Raw genomic sequence first — 27982 nt, 5'->3', positions numbered from 1 at the left:
CCCAAATTTTGAGTGCCTACCTTGCGCAGAGAATCCACATCAGCTTCATTGATACCGCATCCTTCTAACTTCATCTCTTGTACATTGTGGGCACAAGTTCGGAGGAAAGCGAGTCCTAGAGATCCCAAGAAGTTGTCGCTCAGTTTCAACTTCCTCATCTACATAAGCACAACATAATGTAAGATACAAGCAGGTGTTAGGCTGCATACAGGTTCTAGCAAATTAAACAATGCATATTCGCAACTTACACCAAGAAAACTGCTATTCGTAATAGGTCAGGTAATAACACTTGGATTGGGATATATAATATATATGGGGGCAATGGTGGACAAAATAATTTTATTGCATGTTTTGATGAACTATAGCCGTGTACGCGTTTTAACGACCCACAAAAACGACCCACAACAGTTTAATTATTTCTACATAATTTCTCAAAATCACCGTAATAACATGCAGAATAGCCTACACCCGGCGTTCGTATTTTACGTAAACTCTGTGGCTTAAATTTATTCGTATTTCTTATCTATTCATTCGGCGATAGACAAAAGCTATCCGAACTGAACTGGCATTAAATAAAATTACAAATCTAATAATGCTAATCTTGCGGTGTTGCTATAAAATGCAATTGTATAGATTTTAGGCAAATCAATTGAAATGCACGAAAGTCAAAGCTGCAAAGTCCATTGCCTAGGCCTACCGGCTGAAAAAAACATATTCGGTTGGTCTTGTAAGGATTTTTTTCCATGCAGCAAACAACCACTAAATGTCGCTCCAAAATTGCGGAGATATGTAAGTATGAGGGAACGTAGGCGCTTTTCGGTTTGCAACTACTTCATCAGAAAAATGTTGTTACAAAGTAATAATCGTAATTCAAGTGTTGGTTGGTAAAATATTGTCATATAGGTAAGCACAAATAAAAAGGGTGTTCAGTTTATAATTGTCAATTGAGAAGAAGTGCTATCAGAATAAATGTACCCAGGCCAGTTCCATTTAAAGGCCTGTAATCAGGGGTGGATTCATGGGAGAGGGAACGTAGCTGTATTATCCCTTTTGTAACTAAGTGAATGCAAAAGTTTTTTGGAATACCCGCGAATTTAATTATGTTTCTAGTATGTCTTAGCCCACTTGAAAACCGGTTATCCATGGGCGCCGTGCGTCTTATCACACCCTCGAAAATTAAAGTTTGGGAAAGTTAAACTTTACAAAGACATTTTTTCACGCTGCACGCGAGTGCTTTTCCGTCTTTATAATATAAAAAACAGTCACGTTTTGACGTAGCGCTATGTCCGTTACTTGTGACGTCACGTTTAGACGTAACTAGTGACATCATACCTGCAATTTTTTATGCGCCCTAAAACAAAAATTCTTCATTCGCCCTGCCAGTAATTACTTCAGAAAAAATCATCAAATTCCATTTACGGAAAAATTTTTGTACACCAGACAGTGGCTGAGTTAGCAAATCTTATACGTAATGCTGTTGTGTTGTTTGTCCACCTCAATGTTTTATCAATATTCAACACACACTTACAGGTCGATCCATTCGTGTTATGGCGTTAGTTAGAGGTTGAAGATCGGAACCAGCGATTTGGCACGCCTGTAATTGCAGCTGGTTAATGTTGTGTACACTTGTTGCCAGGCAACTCAAACCACGTGAATCCATCTTGTTGCCTCTTAGATTCAGTTTCTCCAACTGTGACAATAATAAATTGGTAGATTTCCCTACTCTATAGACTCACACAACATCTACGAATATAGAACTGGTGACTCGAACCGCAATAATTGACCATCGCCTATAATGCACTTGATCAAGAGTAATTTTTGTAAATATTAACTGTAGAAGATAAATTAAATTCAGAGAGCTTAACTTAACGGAAATTAAGGTTGAAGCAGTAAACTAATTTTAAGATATTAGAGCTATATTAATATTTCACTTTAAACAACCTATAGTGTTACATATTCTGCTTAACTTTCGCATAACTAACTATCTAGCCTTTATGTTGTTTTTCTACAGAGCAATTCGTTTAAAATGCCAAATTAAAAAAACTCGAAACTTGATGGGTACAGTGTAATTCCACAAGGAAGATGAGTTTAAACCAGGCCTGTACAAATTAAAATGGTGCAAGGGCCACAACAAACAAAAAACAAACAATTTGGCAAGCCGCATACTAAGGTTGTGTAATAGGTCAGGCAACAAATACGTAAAATCACAAATACTCGCTTTCCTCCGATCAATAGGTCAGGTAACAACTCTGGGATATATATTACCTATTGGGGCAATGATGAACAAAATAATTTTATGGGACGTTTTAGTGAACTCTAGCAACTTAAAATTATTAAATGAATTGTTATTTTTCGTTAAATCCACTAAAATAAACCAGGCCCCAGGTGATTACATCCGTGTACGAGCTTTCAAAAAATGCACAACAGTTTAATTATTTCTACATAAGTTTTTCAAAATCACAGAAATAAAATGCAGAAAGGACTCGGCGTTTGTATATTAATGTAAACCCTCTCATCTAAATTTATTCGTATTTCTTATCCACTTGGCGATAGACTGAAGCTATACGAATTAAACTGGCATTAAATGAAAATTGCAAATCTATTAACAATAACATTGCGGTCTAACTTTAAAATATTATTGCATCAATTTTGGGCAAACAGTTTAAATTGTAATCTAAGAAAAAGATTTGTAGTCTAAGTATAATGCTGCACTGAATGCACGAAAATTAATATCTCCACGACCTAGAGGCCTACTGGCTGAAGAAATAACAACCACCGCCTAATGTTATTTATTGAGAATGTCTAAACAAATTCGTTGGCCTTGCAAGGATTTTCGTGCAAGCAAGGTAAGTAGAAATTACCTGCGGAGATATTCGAACTAATGACCTCGGCCAAACCGGGACAGTCACTCAAGCAACTGAGCTATGCAAGATCAGCCATGCAGCAAACAACCACTAAATGTTGCTCCAGAATTGCGGAAATATAAAAGTATGAGGGAACGTAGGCGCTTTCAGGGTGCAATTACTTCAACAGGAAAATGTTGTTGTAAAATAATAATCATAATTCAAGTGTGGGTTGGTCAATTATTTTCATACGTAGGTTAAATACAAACAAAATGGATGTCTAATGAATGATGGTACATTGAGAATAAGTGCTATCAGAATTCATGTACTCAGGCCAGGCCATTTTAGAGGCCAGTAATCAGGGGTGGATTCATGGGAGAGGGAACGTGCCCATGGCTCCCCCAAACTGTATTTTCCTATTGTAACTTTTCCGTGAACGTAAAAATATTTCGCAATACCCGCGAATTTAAGTTATGTTTCTAGTATGTCTTAGCCCACTTGAAAATCGGTTTATCCATGGGCGCCGGCGTCTTGTCGCACCCTCGAAAATTAAAGTTTGGGAACATTAACTATACAAAAGTATTTTTCACGCTTTTCCCTCCTAAAAAATTAGTCACGTTTTAGCGTAACGCTATGATTTGTGACGTCACGATTTGACGTAACATTGTGACATCATACCTGCATTTTTAATGCCCCATCAAACGAAAATCTTTTATTCGCCCCTGCCAGTAATTACTTAGTACGGTGAGATAACATTCCGTTTACGAAAAAATCTTTTGTACACCAGACAGTGGTTGAGTTACTAAATCTTATACGAAATGCTGTTGTGCTGTTTGTCCACCTCAATGTTATATCAATATTTAACACACCCTTCATTCCAACAACACACACTTACAGGTCGACCCATTCGTGATATGGAGCCAGTTAGAGGTTGGAGATCGGAACCAGCGATTTTGCAATTCCATAATTCCAGCTGGGTAATGTTGTGTACACTTGTTGCCAGGCAACTCAAACCACGTGAATCCATCTTGTTGCGACTTAGATTCAGTTTCTCCAACTGTGACAATAATAAATTGGTATATTTGCCTACTCTATAAACCCACATAACATCTAGGAATAGAGAACTGGTGACTTGAACCGCATTAATTTAATTATATTTGGGTGTGCTAGAATTGACCATCGCCTATAATGCACTTGATCAAGAGTAATTTTTGCAAATATAAACTGTAGAAGAGAAATTAAATTCAGAGAGCTTAACTTAAGGGAAATTAAGGTTGAAGCAGTAAACTTATTTTAAAATATTAGAGCTATATTAATATTTCACTTTAAACAACCTATAGTGTTAAATGCTGTGCTTAACTTTCGCATAACTAACTATAGCCTTTATGTTGTTTTTTACAGAGCAATTCGTTTAAAATGCAAAATCCAAAAAACTCGAAACTTGATGTGCACAGTGTAATTGTACAAGGAAGATAAGTTTAAACCGGGCCTGTACAAATTAAAATGGTGCAAGGGCCACAACAAACAAAAAACAAACAATTTCGCAAGCCGCATACTGAGGTTGTATAATAGGTCAGGCAACAAATACGTAAAATCGCAAAGACTCGCTTTCCTCCGAACAATAGGTCAGGTGACAACTCAGAGATATATATTACCTATTGGGGCCATGATGGACAAAATAATTTTATGGGACGTTTTAGTGAACTCTAGCAACTTAAAATTATTAAATGAATTGTTATTTTTCGTTGAATCACTGAAATGAACCAGGCCCCAGGTCATTACATCCGTGAACGAGTTTTCAAAAAATGCACAACAGGTTAATTATTTCTACCTAGGTTTTGCAAAATCACAGAAATAAAATGCAGAAAGGACTCGGCGTTTGTATATTAATGTAAACCCTCTCATCTAAATTTATTCGTATTTCTTATCCACTTGGCGATAGACTGAAGCTATACGAATTAAACTGGCATTAAATGAAAATTGCAAATCTATTAACAATAACATTGCGGTCTAACTTTAAAATATTATTGCATCAATTTTGGGCAAACAGTTTAAATTGTAATCTAAGAAAAAGATTTGTAGTCTAAGTATAATGCTGCACTGAATGCACGAAAATTAATATCTCCACGACCTAGAGGCCTACTGGCTGAAGAAATAACAACCACCGCCTAATGTTATTTATTGAGAATGTCTAAACAAATTCGTTGGCCTTGCAAGGATTTTCGTGCAAGCAAGGTAAGTAGAAATTACCTGCGGAGATATTCGAACTAATGACCTCGGCCAAACCGGGACAGTCACTCAAGCAACTGAGCTATGCAAGATCAGCCATGCAGCAAACAACCACTAAATGTTGCTCCAGAATTGCGGAAATATAAAAGTATGAGGGAACGTAGGCGCTTTCAGGGTGCAATTACTTCAACAGGAAAATGTTGTTGTAAAATAATAATCATAATTCAAGTGTGGGTTGGTCAATTATTTTCATACGTAGGTTAAATACAAACAAAATGGATGTCTAATGAATGATGGTACATTGAGAATAAGTGCTATCAGAATTCATGTACTCAGGCCAGGCCATTTTAGAGGCCAGTAATCAGGGGTGGATTCATGGGAGAGGGAACGTGCCCATGGCTCCCCCAAACTGTATTTTCCTATTGTAACTTTTCCGTGAACGTAAAAATATTTCGCAATACCCGCGAATTTAAGTTATGTTTCTAGTATGTCTTAGCCCACTTGAAAATCGGTTTATCCATGGGCGCCGGCGTCTTGTCGCACCCTCGAAAATTAAAGTTTGGGAACATTAACTATAAAAAAGTATTTTTCACGCTTTTCCCTCCTAAAAAATTAGTCACGTTTTAGCGTAACGCTATGATTTGTGACGTCACGATTTGACGTAACATTGTGACATCATACCTGCATTTTTAATGCCCCCTCAAACGAAAATCTTTTATTCGCCCCTGCCAGTAATTACTTAGTACGGTGAGATAACATTCCGTTTACGAAAAAATCTTTTGTACACCAGACAGTGGTTGAGTTACTAAATCTTATACGAAATGCTGTTGTGCTGTTTGTCCACCTCAATGTTATATCAATATTTAACACACCCTTCATTCCAACAACACACACTTACAGGTCGACCCATTCGTGATATGGAGCCAGTTAGAGGTTGGAGATCGGAACCAGCGATTTTGCAATTCCATAATTCCAGCTGGGTAATGTTGTGTACACTTGTTGCCAGGCAACTCAAACCACGTGAATCCATCTTGTTGCGACTTAGATTCAGTTTCTCCAACTGTGACAATAATAAATTGGTATATTTGCCTACTCTATAAACCCACATAACATCTAGGAATAGAGAACTGGTGACTTGAACCGCATTAATTTAATTATATTTGGGTGTGCTCGAATTGACCATCGCCTATAATGCACTTGATCAAGAGTAATTTTTGCAAATATTAACTGTAGAAGAGAAATTAAATTCAGAGAGCTTAACTTAAGGGAAATTAAGGTTGAAGCAGTAAACTTATTTTAAAATATTAGAGCTATATTAATATTTCACTTTAAACAACCTATAGTGTTAAATGCTGTGCTTAACTTTCGCATAACTAACTTATAGCCTTTATGTTGTTTTTTACAGAGCAATTCGTTTAAAATGCCAAATCCAAAAAACTCGAAACTTGATGTGCACAGTGTAATTGTACAAGGAAGATAAGTTTAAACCGGGCCTGTACAAATTAAAATGGTGCAAGGGCCACAACAAACAAAAAACAAACAATTTCGCAAGCCGCATACTGAGGTTGTATAATAGGTCAGGCAACAAATACGTAAAATCGTAAAGACTCGCTTTCCTCCGAACAATAGGTCAGGTGACAACTCAGAGATATATATTACCTATTGGGGCCATGATGGACAAAATAATTTTATGGGACGTTTTAGTGAACTCTAGCAACTTAAAATTATTAAATGAATTGTTATTTTTCGTTGAATCACTGAAATGAACCAGGCCCCAGGTCATTACATCCGTGTACGTGTTTTCAAAAAATGCACAACAGGTTAATTATTTCTACCTAGGTTTTGCAAAATCACAGAAATAAAATGCAGAAAGAACCCGGCGTTCGTATTTTAACGTAAACCCCCTCGCCTAAATTTATTCGTATTTTTTATCCATTCACTTGGCGATAGAGTGAAGCTATACGAATTGAACTGGCATTAAATGAAAATTGCAAATCTAATAACAATAATATTGTGGCCTAACTAAAATGTTATTGTATCAATTTCGGGCAAACAATTTGAATTGCTGTCTAAGTAGGATGCACTGAATATCTCCATGACCTAGGCCTCCAGTTTGAAATAACAACCACCGCTTAATGTTACTTATTGAGAATGTCTAAACATATTCGGTTGGTCTTGCAAGAATGTCCGTGCAAGCAAGGTAAGTAAAATTTGCCTGCGGTGAGATTCGAACTAATGACCTCGGCCATACCGGGACAGGCACTCAAAAAACCGAGCTATGCAAGATCAGCGATGTAGCAAATAAAAAAACACTAAATGTCGCTACCAAATTCCAGAAATATTCTTTGCGCAAAAGTAGGATCTTTTTTGGGGGGTGCAATCATTTTATCAGGAACATGTTTATCGAGCTAATAATCCTAAAAAGCTTTGGTTGGTAAATTGAATGTATAAGTAAACCCAATCAAAAATCGATGACTAGTTAATAAAGGTCCATTGAGAAGAAGTACTATCACAATAAATATCCCAGGCAAGGTTCATTTTAGAGGCCAGTAATCAGGGGTGGATCCATGGGAGAGTGCACGTGGCCATGGCTCCCCCCAACTGTATTTTGCCTATTGTAACGAAGTGAATGCAAATACATTTCGCAACACCCCCAAATTTAATTATGTTTCTAGTATGTCTCAGCCCACTTGAAACCGGTTTATCCATGGGCGCCGTGCGTCTTATCCCACCCTCGAAAATTAAAGTTTGGGAACATAAACTATACAAAAGTATTTTTCACCTTAGTGCTTTTCCCTCTTAAAAAAATAGTCACGTTTTGGCGTAACGCTATGTTTTGTGACGTCACGATTTGACGTAACATTGTGACATCATACCTGCATTTTTTAATGCCCCCTCAAACAAAAATCCCGCATTTTCCCCTGCCAGTAATTGCTTACTTTTGGTGACATCAAAATTGTGTTTACGGAAAAATCTTTTGTACACCAGACAGTGGTTCAGTTACCAAATTTTATACGCAATGATTTTGCCCCATAGCCCATAATGCACATTGTCAAGAGTATTTTGTTTTAATTAATACCTGTAGAGAAAAAATAAATTTTAGAGAGCTCAACTTAGCCAAAATCAAGGTTATTGAAGCAGTAAATAATTTCAAAATTTTAGAGCTAAGTCAATATTTTGCCTTAACCAACTGGTAGTTTTAAATATTCTCTTAACTCTCGCATACTTAGCTAATTTTTTTTACAAAACAACACGTTTAAAATGCCAAATCCAAAAATCTCAAAACTTATTGTGCACTTCGTGATTGTACAATAAATTTGAGTTTAAACCAGGCCTGTACAAATTAAAATGGTGCAAGGGTCACAACAAGCAAAAACAAACAATTTCGCATGCCGCATACTAAGGTTGCATAATAGGTCAGGTAACAACTCTGGGCTATTATTACCTATTGGGGATGGACAAAATAGTAATGTTATGGGACGTTTCGGTGGACTCTAGCAACTTAAAATTATTAAATGAATTGTTATTTTTCGTTAAATACACTAAAATAAACCAGGCCCCTGGTGATTACTTCCGTGTACGAGTTTTCAGAAAATACACAACAGGTTAATTATTTCTACATAAGTTTTACAAAATCACACAATTAAAATGCAGAAAGAACACAGCGTTTGTATTTTAACGTAAACCCTCTCGCTTAAATTTATTCGTATTTCTTATCCATTCATTGACGATAGATTAAAGCTATACGAATTGAAGTGGCATTAAATAGAAATAGCAAATCTAATAACAATAATATTGCGGCCTAACTTTAAAATGTTATTGCATCAATTTTGGGCAAACAATTTGAATTGTAGTCTAAAAAATGAATTGTAGTCTAAGTATAATGCTGCACTGAATGCACGAAAATTAATATCTCCACGACCTAGTACCGGTTAATAAAAACAACAACCGCTTAATGGCATTTATTGACAAGGTCTGAACTTATTCGGTTGGTCTTGTAAGGTTTTTCGTGCAAGCAGGCAAGTAAAAATTACCTGCGGTGATATTCGAATTAATGACCTCGGTCATACCGGGAACGTCACTCAAGCAACTGAGCTATGCAAGATCAGCCATGCAGCAAACAACCACTAAATGTCGCTCCAAAATTGAGGAAATATAAAAGTATGAGGGAACGTAGGCGCTTTTCGGGGTGCAATTACTTCAACAGGAAAACGTTGTTACAAAGGAATAATCGCAATTCAAGTGTTGGTTGGTAAATTATTCCCATAAGTAAACACAAACAAAAATGATGTCCAGTTTACAATTGTCAATTGAGAAGAAGTGCTATCAGAACAAATGTACCCAGGCCAGGACCATTTAAAGGCCATTCACCAGGGGTGGATTCATGGGAGAGGGAACGTAGCTGTATTATTCCTATTGTAACTAAGTAAATACAAAAATATTTCGCAATACCCGCGAATTTAAGTTATGTTTCTAGTATGTCTTAGCTCACTTGAAAACCGGTTATCCATGGGCGCCGTGCGTCTTATCACACCCTCGAAAATTAAAGTTTGGTAAAGTTAAACTTAACAAAGACATTTTTTCACGCTGCACCCGAGTGCTTTTCCGTCTTTATAATATAAAAAATAGTCACGTTTTGACGTAGCGCTATGTCCGTTACTTGTGACGTCACGTTTTGACGTAACCTGTGACATCATAACTGCAATTTTTTATGCGCCGTCAAACAAAAATCCCGCATTCGCCCCTGCCAGTAATTACTTCAAAAAAATCATCAAATTCCATTTACGGAAACATTTTTTGTACACCAGACAGTGAGTTAGCAAATCTTATACGTAATGCTGTTGTGTTGTTTGTCCACCTCAATGTTTTATCAATATTAAACACAACCTTCATTCCAACAACACACACTTACAGGTCGATCCATTCGTGATATGGCGTCAGTTAGAGGTTGAAGATCGAAACCATCGATTTCGCAAACCTCCAATTCCAGCTGGTTGATGTTGTGTACACTTGTTGCCAGGCAGCTCAAACCACGTGACCCCAGCTTGTTGTCACTTAGATCCAGTTTCTCCAACTGTGACAATAATAAATTGGAAGATTTGCCTACTCTATAAACCCACACAACATCTACGAATATAGAACCGGTGACTCGAACCGCATTAATTTAATTATATTTGGGTGTGCTAGGATTGACCATCGCCTATAATGCATTTGATCAAGAGTAATTTTTTAAAATATTAACTGTAGAAGAAAAATTAAATTCAGAGAGCATAACTTAAGGGGGAAATTAAGGTTGAAGCAGTAAACTAATTTAAAATATTAGAGCTATATCAATATTTCGCTTTAAACAACCTATACTGTTAAATGCTCTGCTTAACTTTCGCATAAATAACTATCTAGCCTTTATGTTGTTTTTTACAGAGCAATTCGTTTAAAATGCCAAATCCAAAAAACTCGAAACTTGATGGGGACAGTGTAATTGTACAAGGAAGATGAGTTTAAACCAGGCCTGTACAAATTAAAATGGTTCAAGGGCCACAACAAGCAAAACAAACAACTTCGCAGGCCGCATACTAATGTTGTACAATAGGTCAAGCAACAAATACGTAAAATCACAAAGACTCGCTTTCCTCCGATCAATAGGTCAGGTAACAACTCTGGGATATATATTACCTATTGGGGCCATGATGGACAAAATAATTTTATGGGACGTTTTAGTGAACTCTAGCAACTTAAAATTATTAAATGAATTGTTATTTTTCGTTAAATCACTAACACAGAACGTGCCCCAGGTCATTACTTTCGTGTACGAGTTTAAAAAAAATGCACAACAGGTTAATTATTTCTACCTAGGTTTTGCAAAATCACAGAAATAAAATGCAGAAAGAACCCGGCGTTTGTATTTTAACGTAAACCCTCTCGCTTAAATGTATTCGTATTTCTTATCAATTCACTTGGCGATAGACTGATGCTGTACGAATTGAACAGGCATTATATGAAAATTGCAAATCTAATAAAAATAACATTACGGTCTAACTTTTCAATGTTATTGCATCAATTTTGGGCAAACAATTTGAATTGTAGTCTAAAAAATTAATTATAGTCTAAGTATAATGCTGCACTGAATGCACGAAAATTAATATATTTACGACCTAGTACCGGTTAATAAAAACAACAACCGCTTAATGGTATTTATTGAGAATGTCTAAACATATTCGGTTGGTCTTGCAAGGATGTCCGTGCAAGCAAGGCAAGTAAAAATTACCAGTGGTGAGATTCGAACTAATGACCTCGGCCATACCGGGACAGTCACTCAAACAACCGAGCTATGCAAGATCAACGATGTAGCAAAAAAAAAACACTAAATGTCGCTACCAAATTCCAGAAATATTCTTTGCGCAAAAGTAGGATCTTTTTTTGGGGGTGCATTCATTTTATCAGGAACATGTTTATCGAGCTAATAATCATAAAAGGCTTTGGTTGGTAAATTGAATGTATAAGTAAACCCAATCAAAAATCGATGTCTAGTTAATAAAGGTCCATTGAAAAGAAGTACTATCACAATAAATACCCCATGCAAGGTTCATTTTAGAGGCCAGTAATCAGGGGTGGATTCATGGGAGAGGGCACGTGGCCATGGCTCCCCCAAACTGTATTTTGCCTATTGTAACGAAGTGAATGCAAATACATTTCGCAATACCCGCGTATCTAAGTTATGTTTCTAGTATGTCTTAGCCCACTTGAAAACCGATTTATCCATGGGCGCCGTGCGTCTTATCACACCCTCGAAAATTAAAGTCTGGGAACATTAACTATACAAAAGTATTTTTCACGTTAGTGCTTTTCCCTCTTAAAAAAATTAGTCACGTTTTGGCGTAACGCTATGTTTTGAGACGTCACGATTTGACGTAACATTGTGACATCATACCTGCATTTTTTAATGCCCCTCAAACAAAAATCCCGCATTCGCCCTGCCAGTAATTGCTTACTTTTGGTGACATAAAATTCCGTTTGCCAAAAATATTTTGTACACTAGACAGTGGTTCAGTTAGTAAATTTTATACGCAGTGCTGTTGCCTGTTTTATCGACCTCAATGCAATTCCAATATTTAACACACCCTTCATTCCATCAAAACACACTTACAGGTCGATCCATTCGTGATATGGCGTCAGTTAGAGGTTGCAGATCGGAACCAGCGATTTCGGATACCCGTAATTGCAGCTGGTTGATGTTGTGTACAGTTGTTGCCAGGCAACTCAAACCACGTGAATCCATCTTGTTGTAACTTAGATTCAGTTTCTCCAACTGTGACAATAATAAATTGGTAGATTTGCCTACTCTATAAACTCACAGAACATCTACGAATATAGAACCGGTGACTCGAACCGCATTAATTTAGTTATATTTGGGTGTGCTAGGATTGACCATCGCCTATAATGCACTTGATCAAGAGTAATTTAAAAAAATATTAACTGTAGAAGAAAAATTAAATTCAGAGAGCTTAACTTAAGGGAATTTAAGGTTGAAGCAGTAAACTCATTTCAAAATATTACAGCTATATTAATATTTCACTTTAAACAACCTATAGTGTTAAATGCTCTGCTTAACTTTCGCATAACTAATTATCTAGCCTTTGTGTTGTTTTTTACAGAGCAATTCGTTTAAAATGCCAAATTAAAAAAACTCGAAACTTGATGGGCACAGCGTAATTGTACAAGGAAGATGAGTTTAAACCAGGCCTGTACAAATTAAAATGGTGCAAGGGCCACAACAAGCAAAAACAAACAATTTCGCAGGCCGCATACTTAGGTTGTGTAATAGGTCAAGCAACAAATACGTAAAATCACAAAGACTCGCTTTCCTCCGATCAATAGGTCAGGTGACAACTCTGGGATATATATTACCTATTGGGGCAATGTTGGACAAAATAATTTTATGGGACGTTTTAGTGAACTCTAGCACCTTAAAATTATTAAATGAATTGTTATTTTTCGTTAAATCACTAAAATAAGCCAGGCCCCAGGTCATTACATCCGTGTACGAGTTTTCAAAAAATGCACAACAGGTTAATTATTTCTACCTAGGTTTTGCAAAATCACACAATTAAAATGCAGAAAAAACACGGCGTTTGTATTTTAACGTAAACCCTCTCGCTTAAATGTATTCGTATTTCTTATACATTCACTTGGCGATAGACTGAAGCTATACGAATTAAACTGGCATTAAATGAAAATTGCAAATCTAATAACAATAACATTGCGGTCTAACTTTAAAATGTTATTGTATCAATTTCGGGCAAACAATTTGAATTGCTGTCTAAGTAGGATGCACTGAATATCTCCACGACCTAGGCCTACAGTTTGAAATAATAACCACCCTCGAAAATTAAAGTTTGGGAACATAAACTGTACAAAAGTATTTTTCACGTTAGTGCTTTTCCCTCTTAAAAAAATTAGTCACGTTTTGGCGTAACGCTGTGTTTTGTGACGTCACGATTTGACGTAACTTTGTGACATCATACTTGCATTTTTTAATGCCCCCTTAAACAAAAATCCCGCATTTGCCCCTGCCAGTAATTGCTTACTTTTGGTGACATAAAAATTGTGTTTACGGAAAAATCTTTTGTACACCAGACAGTGGTTCAGTTACCAAATTTTATACGCAACGCTGTTGCCCCATAGCCCATAATGCACATTGTCAAGAGTATTTTGTTGTAATTAATAACTGTAGAGAAAAAAATAAATTTCAGACAGCTCAACTTAACCAATATCAAGGTTATTGAAGCAGTAAACTAATTACAAAATTTTAGAGCTAAGTCAATATTTTGCCTTAACCAACTGGTAGTTTCAAATATTCGCTTAACTCTCGCATACTTAGCTATTTTTTTATACAAAACAACACGTTTAAAATGCCAAATCCAAAAAACTCAAAACTTATTGTGCACAGCGTGATTCTACAAGGAATTTGAGTTTAAACCAGGCCTGCACAAATTAAAATGGTGCAAGGGCCCCAACAAGCAAAAAACAAACAATTTGGCAGTCCGCATACTAAGGTTGTATAATAGGTCAGGTAACAACTCTGGGCTATTATTACCTATTGGGGATGGACAAAATAGTAATGTTATGGGACGTTTCGGTGGACTCTAGCAACTTAAAATTATTAAATGAATTGTTATTTGTCGTTAAATTCACTAAAATAAACCAGGCCCCTGGTGATTACTTCCGTGTACGAGTTTTCAGAAAATACACATCAGTTTAATTATTTCTGCATAAGTTTTACAAAATCACACAAATAAAATGCAGAACGAACCCGGCGTTTATATTTTAACGTAAACTCTTCCGTTTAAATTAATTCGTATTTCTTATCCTTTCATTGACGATAGATTAAAGCTATACGAATTGAAGTGGCATTAAATAGAAATTGCAAATCTAATAACAAAAATACTGCGGCCTAACTTTAAAATTTTATTGCATCAATTTTGGGCAAACAATTTGAATTGTAGTCTAAAAAATGAATTGTATTCTAAGTATCATGCTGCACTGAATGCACGAAAATTAATATCTCCACGACCTAGTAACGATTAATAAAAACAACAACCGCTTAATGGTATTTATTGAGAATGTCTAAACATATTCGGTTGGTCTTGTAAGGATTTTCGTGCAAGCAAGGTAAGTAAAAATTGCCTGCGGTGAGATTCGAACTAATGACCACGGCCATACCGGGAACGTCAATCAAGCAACTGAGCTATGCAAGATCAGCCATGCAGCAAACAACCCCTAAATGTTGCTCCAAAATTGCGGAGATATAGAAGTATGAGGGAACGTAGGCGCTTTTCGGGTTGCAATTACTTCAACAGAAAAATGTTGTTACAAAGTAATAATCGTAATTCAAGTGTTGGTTGGTAAAATATTCTCATATAAGTAAGCACAAATAAAAAGGGTGTTCAGTTTATAATTGTCAATTGAGAAGAAGTGCTATCAGAACAAATGTACCCAGGCCAGGGCCATTTGAAGGCCATTCACCAGGGATGGATTCATTGGAGAGGGAACGTAGCTGTATTATCCCTTTAGTAACTAAGTGAATACAAAAATATTTCGCAATACCCGCGAATTTAAGTTATGTTTCTAGTATGTCTTAGCCCACTTGAAAACCGGTTTATCTATGGGCGCCGTGCGTCTTATCACACACTCGAAAATTAAAGTTTGGGCAAGTTAAACTTTACAAAGACATTTTTTCACGCTGCACGCGAGTGCTTTTCCGTTTTTATAATACAAAAAATAGTCACGTTTTGACGTATAGCTATGTCCGTTACTTGTGACGTCACAATTTGACGTAACTTGAGACATCATACCTGCATTTTTTTATGCGCCCTAAAACAAAAATCCTGCATTCTCCCTGCCAGTAATTACTTCAAAAAATATCATCAAATTCCATTTACGGAAAAATTTGTTGCAAACCAGACAGTGGTTGAGTTAGCAAATCTTATACGTAATGCTGTTGTGTTGTTTGTCCACTTCAATGTTATATCAATATTTAACACACCCTTCATACCAACAACACACACTTACAGGTCGATCCATTCGTGAAATGGCGTCAGTTAGAGGTTGCAGATCAGAACCAGCGATTTCGCAATTCCACAATTCCAACTGGTTGATGTTGTGTACACTTGTTGCCAGGCAACTCAAACCACGTGAATCCAGCTTGTTGTAACTTAGATTCAGTTTCGCCAACTGTGACAATAATAAATTGGAAGATTTGCCTACTCTATAAACCCACACAACATCTACGAATATACAACCGGTGACTCAAACCGCATTAATTTAATTATATTTGGGTGTGCTAGGATTGACCATCGCCTATAATGCACTTGATCAAGAGTAATTTTTTTAAATATTAACTGTAGAAGATAAATTAAATTCAGAGAGCTTAACTTAACGAAATTAAGGTTGAAGCAGTAAACTAATTTAAAATATTAGAGCTATATCAATATTTCGCTTTAAACAACCTATACTGTTAAATCCTCTGCTTAACTTTCGCATAACTAACTATCTAGCCTTTGTGTTGTTTTTTACAGAGCAATTCGTTTAAAATGCCAAATTCAAAAAACTCGAAACTTGATGGGCGCAGTGTAATTGTACAAGGAAGATGAGTTTAAACCAGGCCTGTACAAATCAAAATGGTGCAAGGGCCACAACAAGCAAAAAAAAACAATTTGGCAGGCCGCATACTAAGGTTGTACAATAGGTCAAGCAACAAATACGTAAAATCGCAAAACTCGCTTTCCTCCGATCAATAGGTCAGGTATCAACTCTGGGTTATATATTACCTATTGGGGCAATGATGGACAAAATAATTTTATGGGACGTTTTAGTGAACTCTAGCAACTTAAAATTATTAAATGAATTGTTATTTTTCGTTAAATCCACTAAAATAAACCAGGCCCCAGGTCATTACATCCGTGTACGAGTTTTCAAAAAAATGCACAACAGGTTAATTATTTCTACCTAGGTTTTGCAAAATCACACAAATAAAATGCAGAAAGAACCCGGCGTTTGTATTTTAACGTAAACCCTCTCGCTTAACTTTATTTGTATTTCTTATCCATTCATTGACGACAGATTAAAGCTATACGAATTGAAGTGGCATTAAATAGAAATTGTAAATCTAATAACAATAATATTGCGGTCTAACTTTAAAATGTTATTGCATCAATTTTGGGCAAACAATTTGAATTGTAGTCTAAAAAATGAATTGTAGTCTAAGTATAATGCTGCACTGAATGCACGAAAATTAATATATTTACGACCTAGTACCGGTTAATAAAAACAACAACCGCTTAATGGTATTTATTGAGAAGGACTAAACATATTCGGTTGGTCTTGTAAGGATTTTCGTGCAAGCAAGGCAAGTAAAAATTATCTGCGGTGAGATTCGAACTAATGACCTCGGCCATGCCGGGAACGTCACTCAAGCAACTGAGCTATGCAAGATCAGCCATGTAGCAAATAACCACTAAATGTCGCTCCAAAATTGCGGAGATATAGAAGTATGAGGGAACGTAGGCGCTTTTCGGGTTGCAATTACTTCAACAGGAAAATGTTGTTACAAAGTAATAATCGTAATTCAAGTGTTGGTTGGTAAAATATTCTCATATAGGTAAGCACAAATAAAAAGGGTGTTCAGTTTATAATTGCCAATTGAGAAGAAGTTCTATCAGAATAAATGCACCCAGGCCAGGACCATTTAAAGGCCATTCACCAGGGGTGGATTCATTGGAGAGGGAACGTAGCTGTATTATTCCTTTTGTAACTAAGTGAATACAAAAATATTTCGCAATACCCGCGAATTTAAGTTACGTTTCTAGTATGTCTTAGCCCACTTGAAAACCGGTTATCCATGGGCGCCGTGCGTCTTATCACACCCTCGAAAATTAAAGTTTGGGAAAGTTAAACTTTACAAAGACATTTTGTCACGCTGCACGCGAGTGCTTTTACGTCTTTATAATATAAAAAATAGTCACGTTTTGACGTAGCGCTATGTCCGTTACTTGTGACGTCACGTTTAGACGTAACATTGTGATATCATACCTTTTTTAGTGCCCCCTCAAACAAAAATCCCGCATTCGCCCTGGCAGTAATTATACTTATGGCGACATAAAATTCCGTTTACCAAAATTTTTTTACACCAGGAAGTGGTTCAGATAGTAAATTTTACACGCAATACTGTTGCCTGTTTTATCCAGGTCCATGCAATTTCAATATACAACACACCCTTAATTCCAACAACACACACTTACAGGTCGATCCATTCGTGATATGGCGTCAGTTAGAGGTTGCAGATCGGAACCAGCGATTTCGCAAGCCCATAATTCCAGCTTGTTGATGTTGTGTACACTTGTTGCCAGGTAACTCACACCACGTGAATCCAGCTTGCTGTCATACAGTCCCAACAATTCCATCTACAATGACAAGAAGTTTTAATTGTTACGTATATCCCCGCTATAAGCGTCAATAACATCCAAGGTGCTGTCTGTTAATCCTGGACCATGAGGGCCTGCAATAGGGAGCATTTGCCCCCTCAACATCGGGAATAGTATGGGATAAGCAAGAAACTGTTGTGTCTTTAACGCAAAATTATTTTTTGGCTGGGTAGAATACGTTGCTATGCCCTCCCCCCCACAAACTCTATATTTTGCTCAATTAAATGCAATTTTTTTTAGCGTTCCGCGCGAATCTAATTATGTTTCTAGGTTTAGCCCACTTTGATCAAATTGTTTTAGCCCAAAGGCGTCGTGCGTCTCATCACACACTCCAAAATATAAGTTTGTGCAACTTAAATAATATAAAGGCGTTTTTGGTCATTCCCTCTTGCTTCCCACGACGAAAAATCTTTTTGAATTACATATCAGTGAGGCAATTTCAAAAAACTAAAGTATTTACTATTGGTGGCGCGAAGTGCGAAAAATTGACTTTGTCAAGTTGATTTTGACAATTATGTTGAGAGGGCATTGACTCCACAGCAGTAACAAGGCTCCGTAGAAACCACGTAACAATGTCGCCTGCAGCGCAAAAATTAACCATTGCGTAAATCATGTTTCGAAATATGTGACGACACACAATACAAAAAACATTATAGATTCGCGCAAAGCAGTTGCATCCCCCAGTTGCTGAGGTGTTATTATATTAAAATATGAACAAATATTGTTGGATAGGGTGATAACGTTTATCTGCAACTCAGCCAAACTGTATTTGAATAGGGCCGTTATCGTTCGATAATATGTGTATTTCAGAAAATAAATATGTCGATTAGGCAGAAAACATGCAGTGCTAATCACAGGGAATTTTGACAAAGCTAAAACTGTAGATAATTTGCAGAAAATATGCAGCTTTAATTAAAGTTGGCATAATAGAGAGTTAGTAACTAAACATAATCCAAATCGGTCATAAAAAGTAGCAATTAGTCCAAAATTCGAGAAAGTTTTCAAACCCATGAATTATCTCTTCAGTTACTTAACTACACGCGTGTAATTTTAATGTAAATAAAAGGACATCTTAAAAACGGAATGAACACGAAACGAAACCATTAAAATCACAACGATAAGTGAAATATTACAGTAGCGCTCGCGCCCCCTAATAATTGCTTGGCGCCGGGTTAGGAACCACTGGTCTACCCCATTGTTTCTGTTAAAGTAGAACATCTGAAGCATTATGGAATAAACAAGAAACTGTTGTGTCTATGACGCAAAATTATTTTCCTAGGTAGAATAGTAATTTGCTAGAAATTTGCATTATTGTCGTAATACTGAAGTATTGAAATAAGTCAACATTTGCCTGAAAAACATGCCACTACCGAATATGTTTAATGAATGTAGCATTGTCTGTGTGAAAGCCGCTGTCGAAACTGAATTTTTCTTATTTGTCGTGTTACAAACATTTGCACAAAATATCCAGATATTGGTGCATATAAGCCTAATTGTGAACACTAAACGCGCAAAATAGTGTGTATCCGAATAAACAATCAGTTTTTGGACGTTTGTGGTTTACATATTGCTTTCAATTAATTGTCCCATGTGCTTGTCCCAGGTCTCCAAACCCTCTTTGGCTGACATTTTTGAGTGTTTGTTTGCAGACCGTTTTAAACATCTATCAATATGCACAAGGCTGTTAGAACAGTTTGAATTATTAACGAAACAAAACCAGAGAGGGTAATTTTGTGAAAACCAGTGCCGACTTTATGCTTCAAAGACGTTTTTTAAGTGAAACACAAACGTCTAGCCATGCAACTTTTTATAAAAGTATGTAATTGGTGAGTTGTATGGAAGCGTGTATCATGTGCGTAATGATGTTTTTAAATTGAAGTTAAAGGCTTCGGTTTGTTTAATTAAAATATAATTGGCTTGGTTAACGAGGTTTTAAACTTACTGATAAAAGACAGCTAAATACAGACAGAGGTAAAAATTATTGTAAACCGGAAAACGTCGTAAAAGTTGAATTTAGTTTCTACTTGATAAATATTTGCGCGACCAATTGCTATAAAAACATAAATAAATATTTGCGCGACCAATTGCTAAAAACATAAACACATCAAACGTACACGACACGTGATTCATCAGTAATAATCGGAGTTAGTAAATATACCAAAAAAATTCATAATTCAGTTCAGTCATTTTACAAAATTTGATTTTCCAGATTTTTGAAGCGTGTTCGAATATCGAGTATTATGTAACGGAATGTGAAATCTGCATAAAACGTCACAAATTGTCTTTCTAAAAATGTCGTTTTTATTCAGTTGAATTGACAAGTAAACGTGTATGCATCTTTCATGGTTTCGTAAACTTACTGGACACCAATCATCATATTCGCCGAATGACGGAGAAACAAAATTATTTTTTTGATGAAATTAAGTTGAAAGTCAATAAACTTAACAATTAGGCGAATTATAATTGCGGCAATTACAAAACCATGAAATTGTCAATTGTTGCACGTAAGACTTCCAGGGGTTTCTTTGCGTGCGATTGCTTCAATAAGAACCTCGAAACCGGACAGATCGCTCTCATAACGTTTTATTTTAAACTGTACTTAATTGAGTCGTTGTAAAAGTTAAAATTCCATATATTTATGCGCTCAAAATTATTTTGCTAAAATTCCTAATTACAGTTTCAAAACTCGAACTGTGGTTTATTGAACCTGAAATTCGCTTGCTTCTATTGTGTTTTTGTTTTTTTAATAAAAAAATGCTTTTTATTGGGACAAAAAATTATCCCTCATTAAACACGAAACTTGCGTTTAAACGTTTCCAGTTAGTATCATCAACGAAATAATAAAATCTGGATAGTGACTACGAAGGAGTCGGGGGTTGCGGAGTATAACATCCCAAACACTACCCATGCTTGGTGGGACTTCCCCTGTGCAATGGTTGACCCACGGGGATGCCCCATATCAGTTTCACGCGTCCCCGTTTCACCCAGGGACTTTCCCTAACCGCTTGATTGTCGATAGTGTGATTGGATAATCGCGCCCGCCCCATCACATTAATGACCATTATGACATAACCATGTCAGTTGTTGTACGTAAGTTAACTTACAGGTGTTTCTCTGCGTGCGATTGCTTCAGTAAGAACCTCGAAACCGGACAGATCGCTCGTATTGTCCAACCGCAGGCGGTTTATCTTATGGACGCAGGTGGATAAGAGAGTGAAGTCACGTGATCCAGTTGTCCTCACACGTACACGCTCCATCTACAAAATAACAACAAGATATGTTGGACTGTGCGCTGTCCCAGATAGATGAGGTTCTCAAACTTATGCGCCGATAAGTTTGCCTCGCCCGCCATTGTTGGCTACCTTTAGTCAATGACGTGGTTTAAAAAGTGTAAGCAAAGTCGCTGAAAAAAATGCGGTGTCAATATAACGTTTTATTGTAAACTGTCATTAATTGAGTCGTTCCTAAAGTTAAAATACCATAATATTTATGCGCCTAAAACAATTTTACTAAAATTCCTATTAACACAGCTATAGAGTACGCACATCAGCTATAGAGTACGCACATTGTTAAGGCGTGAGATGCGAACAGTTTTAAAGTCAAACTGTAGTTATTAATCCTAAAATTCGCTTGCTTGAACTTTGTTTTATTTAAAACTTTGCTTTTGTATTTGTAAATTAATTATCTCCTCATTAAACACGAAACTCGCGTTTAAACGTTTCCAGTTAGTATCATCAACGAAATATTAAATCTGGACACTGAATTAAAAAAAATAGATACTTGCTAAAAAGTTAAAAAGTGGGTAGAAACGCTTAACGCTTTAAGGGAGACAGTGACTAGGAAGGGGTCGAGGGTTGCGGAGTATAACATCCCAAACACTAATGTGCATTAACAAAATGAAAAACTGTTAAATCATAATTTGTCGCGCCAATTAGGAGTGCTATACCAGAAAAATGTTAGTTTATAAAATCAAAACAAAAACAAAAATGCATTTTTCCGTTTTTAGCTAAATAGACTCAATTAAAGTCGCGCATTTTATTACGCAACAAAGTTGTACAAACCGCGTTGGTTATTTGTTCTAATTTCACCGGTTTAATCTCAGAGGCGAGCAATGGCGGTCTGTTTTCAACATAATAACGCTAATTAAACATCGTAACATCAGACCATGAATATTTTTTGCCGACTATACAGCAATGTATGTGCCATCAATTCTCGGTAAACAACAGGAAAGCGAACCGTTGTGAAAAAACAAGTTGTCCACTAATGTCAAAAAGGGGCCACTCTACTGCCATCATGTGGAGATAGAAGCTTAAAGTAGCTTTTAAGAGCAGGGGTCGGTAACCTCGCCAATGTAATTCATCCGGCCCTCCACCTCTTTTACAACTTGGCAAGAGGCCGTTGTTAAAATTTGTTGTCTATTTTAATCCAGAATTATTCCACCCTGGTATTTGATTGTCGGTAACAACCAATAATTACAGTCAACAGACATTAGTTATCCCAACCATATCACATAACCAAATAGAGAACCATTAATGTCGCTTATGATTAGACTATGTTTATCGGCGGCAGCACACTCGACGATCGTCACGTCCTTTCGCTACCCCCGGGGAACATCAAATATTTGCAAAATGTTTAATCGATTTTAATCCACAAATGTTTTTTTTCCGCTTGGCGCAAACGCTTTACCGCCCTTTTTTTAAATGATAGATTGTAGGTGATTTACAACCAAATAAAAAAAGGTCGCTCCTGATTAGCAGTTATTATAACGAAACGCTTAAAACTCAATATTTTAGGAAAATTTCACGTTATATTTTTTACGGCTCGCCGAGCCGTTTTTAAGTTTGTGTTAAGCCCGCGACTAGAAAAAGATTCCAGACTCCTGCTTTAGAGAGTTAAATATTATGTGGCGTCAAAACGGTGCAGGGTTTGTTTAGCGTTTTTCGCTGCTTTGTTGCATTTTATATGAAATAGTGAATAAAAATTAAAACGACTAGAAACCGTAAAACTTGACAAACCTTGTGTTTGGTTCTCGCCATTGTCTCCATCAACATTTCTAAACCGTTGCCGGTAAATGTGACTGGGTAGTTAGCCCCGATGCTGATGACCAGCTCTCTTTGTGTTGCTCGAAGCACGTGACAGAGACTTGACACTTCACTGGGAAGGATCGTTTCATGCTTTATATGAAGCTCTCCAGGGAGGGAATCGGCCACTTTCGCGGTGATTTCTTTATCGTTTGATTCCTGCGCCAAACTGCAAAGCTTAAACAAATTGGAGTCAAAGCTCGCGTCATTGTGTGATAAAAGTTGAGATCCAAGCGAATCAATCAGACTTTTTAGCAAACCTCTCTTGCTAGTAACATCGGTGGAAGAGATTTTAAAAATAGGCTTTAGCTTACGGTGAAGTCCCGTGTTTAGCAACCCGAAAAGAAACCGAAGAACCATTTCCCACGTATTACTTTCCATGCTTTGTAGCAGCCCAGAAAATGTGGACAGGTCTGTATCGAACAACAGTTTGAGTGATACAAAAAATTCTTGCCACAGCAAATGAATAAAGAAGAATACTTTATCCCCTTCCAGTATACGAAGGTTGAGGTCGCTGGAGAAAACTTGCATGTTGAGAAAGTCCTCCATTCCTTCAGCATCAAGTCCGACTTCATCAAAGTCTTCTTCATCGAATGTGATCTTGTCATTGAGCATTCCGTGTAAAGCCAGGTCTGAAAGTTTGCGCAAAATTCTTGGGTGTTCCTTAAACTTAATGGAGTGAATGCAATCGGACACAAAAGCCGCAAACACATCTGTGAGAGTAAAAGTGCCATCTTTAGTCCCATGCTTTATGATGTAAGGTGCGACGGTTTTGGCAAATATAGGAAGAAAGCACAAAGCCTTTGCATGTGGGTTTTGACCAAGTGACTTGGTGACCTTCTCATAATCTTCTTGCTTTGGGCAAATCTGTCGGAAATACAAATCTTGAGAGGTTTCGTTGAAGCCGATTACCTTGACTACAAAGTGGGGCTTTGAACTTGGGTGTAGCTTAAGAAAAGCCCCCGGTCGTGAAGTAAGCAGCTTGTGAGCGTTTGGAAGAATGTCGCCACGAAGTAGGTTTTGCAAAATGACCATCGGCGTTGCGCGATCGTACAATCCGATCACTGGAGCATCCAAATCAAGATCCTTGAACCTAGGTTCGTCCAAACCATCCAGGAAGATAATCAGCTTGTTGGATTTGGAAAGTCTTTCCAGTATTTGATCATCTATTTCCTTTGTGTGTTTCAAGTTTGGGTTGGATGACAGCAATTCTAGAACACCCATTTCTTTATCAAGATCTAATGTCTTTAGGTATTTAAAAAGCCAATATCCTTTTTCATCTGCAGGTAATTCATCTACAAGCTCCGCTAGTGTCTGTATAATAGCAGTAGTTTTGCCAATTCCAGCTATTCCAGTCATACCGACCACATTGCCATGCCTCTCCACGTAATCGTCATACGCTGCTTTATTTCTAAATTTCTTACTTTTGGCCTTCTTTATGGCTTCTTCTTTTGCAGCAGTAAATAGTTGGTTGAGTTGAAGCATGGTTGAGTTGACCTGTTTTTCTCTGAGTTGCTTCAATCCTTTTAAACCAAACTCCTCCAAAGGTGCTTGCCAATCCCGAACGATGTCAAGAGGAACTGGGTTGCTTGGTAGAGTTCCGATGACCTTATCAGCTGCTTCCTGAGACTTTTCTTGCCATGATGTTGCTGAAAACGTAAGAACTTTTGTTTAAAGCTGAAGGAATAAAACGAATGAAATTCAAATGTTTTCCGCGATGTTAATGCACCCAATTGGTTCACCATTTTGTTTTATGATGTGAGTTAACTAACACATATGGAGGTGTAACTCTTTTGGTAGAGCATATAGCGTAAAAGTTTGCTCTGCACGCTTAGCTTATTACAGCCACCAAAACGTTATTAAATGATTAACGCCTATCGTCGGTTTTACTTTAACGCAAATCGCGAGCGAACGATTAAATAGAAATACGAGCGTGTTTAAGCGTAGGCTGGGTTTGCAAAATAATACTCATAAACGTATTGCTTTATTGCTGGACTTCAGTGGTTATTGAAGTTATCATAAACCGGCTTTTATTCGGACAAAACGTAAAATGTTTTATATTTGTATAATCGTTAAATATTGTTTCATGTTTCTCAAAAACTTAACAAACAAAACGCTAATGCGAACGAACTTACTAAAAACCTACCAGAGTTTTAAATAAGTTGCAAAAACGCAAGAGGCGCCGATACCAGGCCTTATTCCCGCAAACATTATTTTTTTATCTATTTTACCTTCTAAATGCGCTAAGCGCGAATCTGTTTCAATTAAGTATTTTTGTACAACTGCAATTTTTTACGCTATGCTATTTTCGGTTTGATCCAATTTTATTTCTAGTTCAAACTTTACCTATTTTAAAAAAAAAATGCTATCAGCACAAATACCGCTTTTAAGTGTGCTGTGCTTGATAATATTCAAATTCTATTGCAGTTTATTCACCGTTATTACCGCGACAATCAAGGAGTCCTTCATCTATTAAAACGTTAAACGGTAGAAACAACATCATTTAGCCTACTTACGTTGAAGGTAACTGATTTTAGACGAATTTGCGTGTCATACACAGTTTTTTCGACTGAGCTGAAGTACAATCGAATTAAAATGTCATACGTGACGTATAAAAAACGTTGTTTACCGACGTCAAAACTAACTTTCCAAGTTTTAATTTTCGTTATATGGAAATGCTCTCTTTTAAGGAATGCGTCGAGATTATGTAGCCTATGTACAAAATATTTGTTTTTTTCTGTAATGTGTTTTGATTAACTTTGACAGCTTTTTAAATATCAAATCACACAACATCGAATAGTTCAACGGTCCTATTTAAACTTTAATTTTTGTCAACCTTATGTAAAATAGACAAGGAAGAATAACTTTATTTATTTTAGACGCACTTTCAAATCATTTTGCTTCAAAATTTTTATCTTAACTTATGCTAGCGCTTTGTATAGGACTATTAAAAAAGCAAACACCTAAAATGAATTTAATTCGATACTTGTGTTTTATCAATTTCTATTCATGATAAGTCATAAACGTATTGCGCACACTGATCTACATAGATCTATTCTGGTTCATTGCACGCAAAGATATCTCTACTGTAGTGCAACCCACACTTGGTCATTAGTTTTAAATCGAAGTTATCACCAACCGTTGTCAGATGAGGTCGCTGTTGAGTCGGCAGCCACTCCAGGTCCCTGTAGCTGGCCATATATATGAACGTCGCCTTGGAGGTTTTGTATGGGACCTTGATGACCGTAAACATCACCAATGTTTACAGGCAGGACATTGATTGGCTGGGTGTTTGCTGGTGGAAGCTGAGGTGCATTTTGACCCTGCATAAATACGTTGATGATAAATATTTATTAAGTTTCTATACTACATCTTAAAATATAAATATAGTTTCTGTTTATTTTTTTTACATCTATTTTACTTAAAAAAACAAGCATAATCAATTTTTTTTACTTTATTTAGAAAGTGTTTTGCCTTTCCAAGGCAATTTAAAAACATTAATTATATTCAAATCTATACTGTGTATTATAGTACGCAAATTTGAATAAAATGAATATGCTTTTGCTACCAGGTAAGGTAGGGCCTACATACTGAAGAGAAGTTCTTCCATTACTTAATTGTTTTATCCGACGTTTCGGATACCTAAAAAAGATACCAACTGAGTTGTTCGTAATCGCCTTCATCTCTTTTTATTTTAAACATTGGGATTTTTATCTCACACAGGATAGGTAGCCAAAACGTCGGACAAAATAAAAAAAGTACCAGAAAAACTTTTTTTTACTATATTCAAATAGCATGTTATGAAGCAAATTTGTAAAACTCATCTGCTATAGCGTATACAGCATTTTCAATGTATTCTTGTGTTACGGATTTGTCCTAATTTATCGTTTCAAAGCTCTCCGAAAGGAGATATTTAATAAACCTAAATCTTCTTTAAAATTTTGCAGCTTTACGTAAAGGGTTAAATCGGTAGCATGTCCAAACTTGACATTTTATTGTCACACCCGATGCTTGTAAAATACTACTGCAGTCCAATCCTAACAAATTATGTTACATTTCTCTAGCAAGAAAACATATTAAATTTGAACGTATTTTTCCGGTTATTTTTGCCAAAATGCGCTTTAGAGCTAAGATTTAATAACATTTAGTTGTCAACCTACTATTTACTGGAAAAACAAATCTTGTTTCAAAAATTGTTTTTTCTTATAGAAATCACGGCTTTGAATCACAATTCATGGCTCAAATACCTATTTCAAATTAGTAGCTATCGGATATTGATTTGGATCCATTAATTTATCGGAAATCCGTAGAACGAGACGAGGATGCGAAGAGTTTTTGCACAATGTGCGCTAAAATGTGCACGCGAAAATGTGCGCACATTAACGCCTTCAAAATGTGCGCACATTCTGGAAAAACACATTTTTGCGCGCATTGTGCAAAATAACGCCACGTCCCCTGTTGCCTAGAACACTCTATAGATAAATTAATTTTTTTTCAAAAAACTTACTTGGTTGGAGTTGCCAGGGCCGGACATTCTTGAACTAGTGTTCGACCGGTTAAACGATTCAGAAGTTTTAACAAATACAAAGTTGTCTAAAAAAATGCAACAAAATCAGTTATTGGAATTTTAACTTCTGTGAAAATATAACTATAACTGAGTTTGAGAAAGCAATGTATAAAGCACAAGAAAGTCGAACAATTGTGCGCACAAAACAATGTCGACATTATCATACAGAGCCAAGAACACAGGTATCAGCCGACACTCACTATACACCTGGATTTCTTTGAAACGGTTTAAGGGTGTAGTTGTTGTACAGCATTTGTTATTTCTCTCGTTTTAAGATTCTTG

The 27982-nt window shown here is 36.5% G+C and overlaps 2 protein-coding genes across 2 annotated transcripts in view; both read right to left on the bottom strand.

The window, feature by feature from the left end:
* The window catches only part of LOC146137387 (uncharacterized), a 255664-nt gene extending 255512 nt beyond the window's left edge, over window positions 1-152 (bottom strand). The window contains exon 1 of the mRNA XM_083394099.1: window positions 21-152. Within this exon, the coding sequence (XP_083250225.1) occupies window positions 21-49 (29 nt within the window). The 5' untranslated portion in view covers window positions 50-152. The remainder of the gene's footprint in view (window positions 1-20) is intronic.
* LOC146137386 (NACHT, LRR and PYD domains-containing protein 12-like) lies at window positions 71-27939 on the bottom strand. Its single transcript, XM_083393900.1, has 12 exons — window positions 27641-27939; window positions 26273-26456; window positions 23068-24782; window positions 21157-21309; window positions 17870-18031; window positions 15642-15803; window positions 12217-12378; window positions 9985-10146; window positions 5971-6132; window positions 3739-3900; window positions 1529-1690; window positions 71-115 (listed from the first exon to the last, which is right to left on the bottom strand). The coding sequence occupies exons 1-12, from the start codon at window positions 27665-27667 to the stop codon at window positions 71-73; spliced, it is 3258 nt and encodes a 1085-aa protein (XP_083250026.1). The 5' UTR covers window positions 27668-27939.
* Between the last annotated feature and the right edge of the window lie 43 nt (window positions 27940-27982).

The sequence above is a fragment of the Ascidiella aspersa genome, chromosome 7 (genome assembly GCF_963924565.1).
Source record: "Ascidiella aspersa chromosome 7, kaAscAspe10.2, whole genome shotgun sequence".
Lineage (NCBI taxonomy): Eukaryota > Metazoa > Chordata > Ascidiacea > Phlebobranchia > Ascidiidae > Ascidiella > Ascidiella aspersa.
The sequence above is the reverse complement of the archived record's forward strand: the minus strand, read 5'-3'. Positions and strand labels throughout refer to the sequence as shown.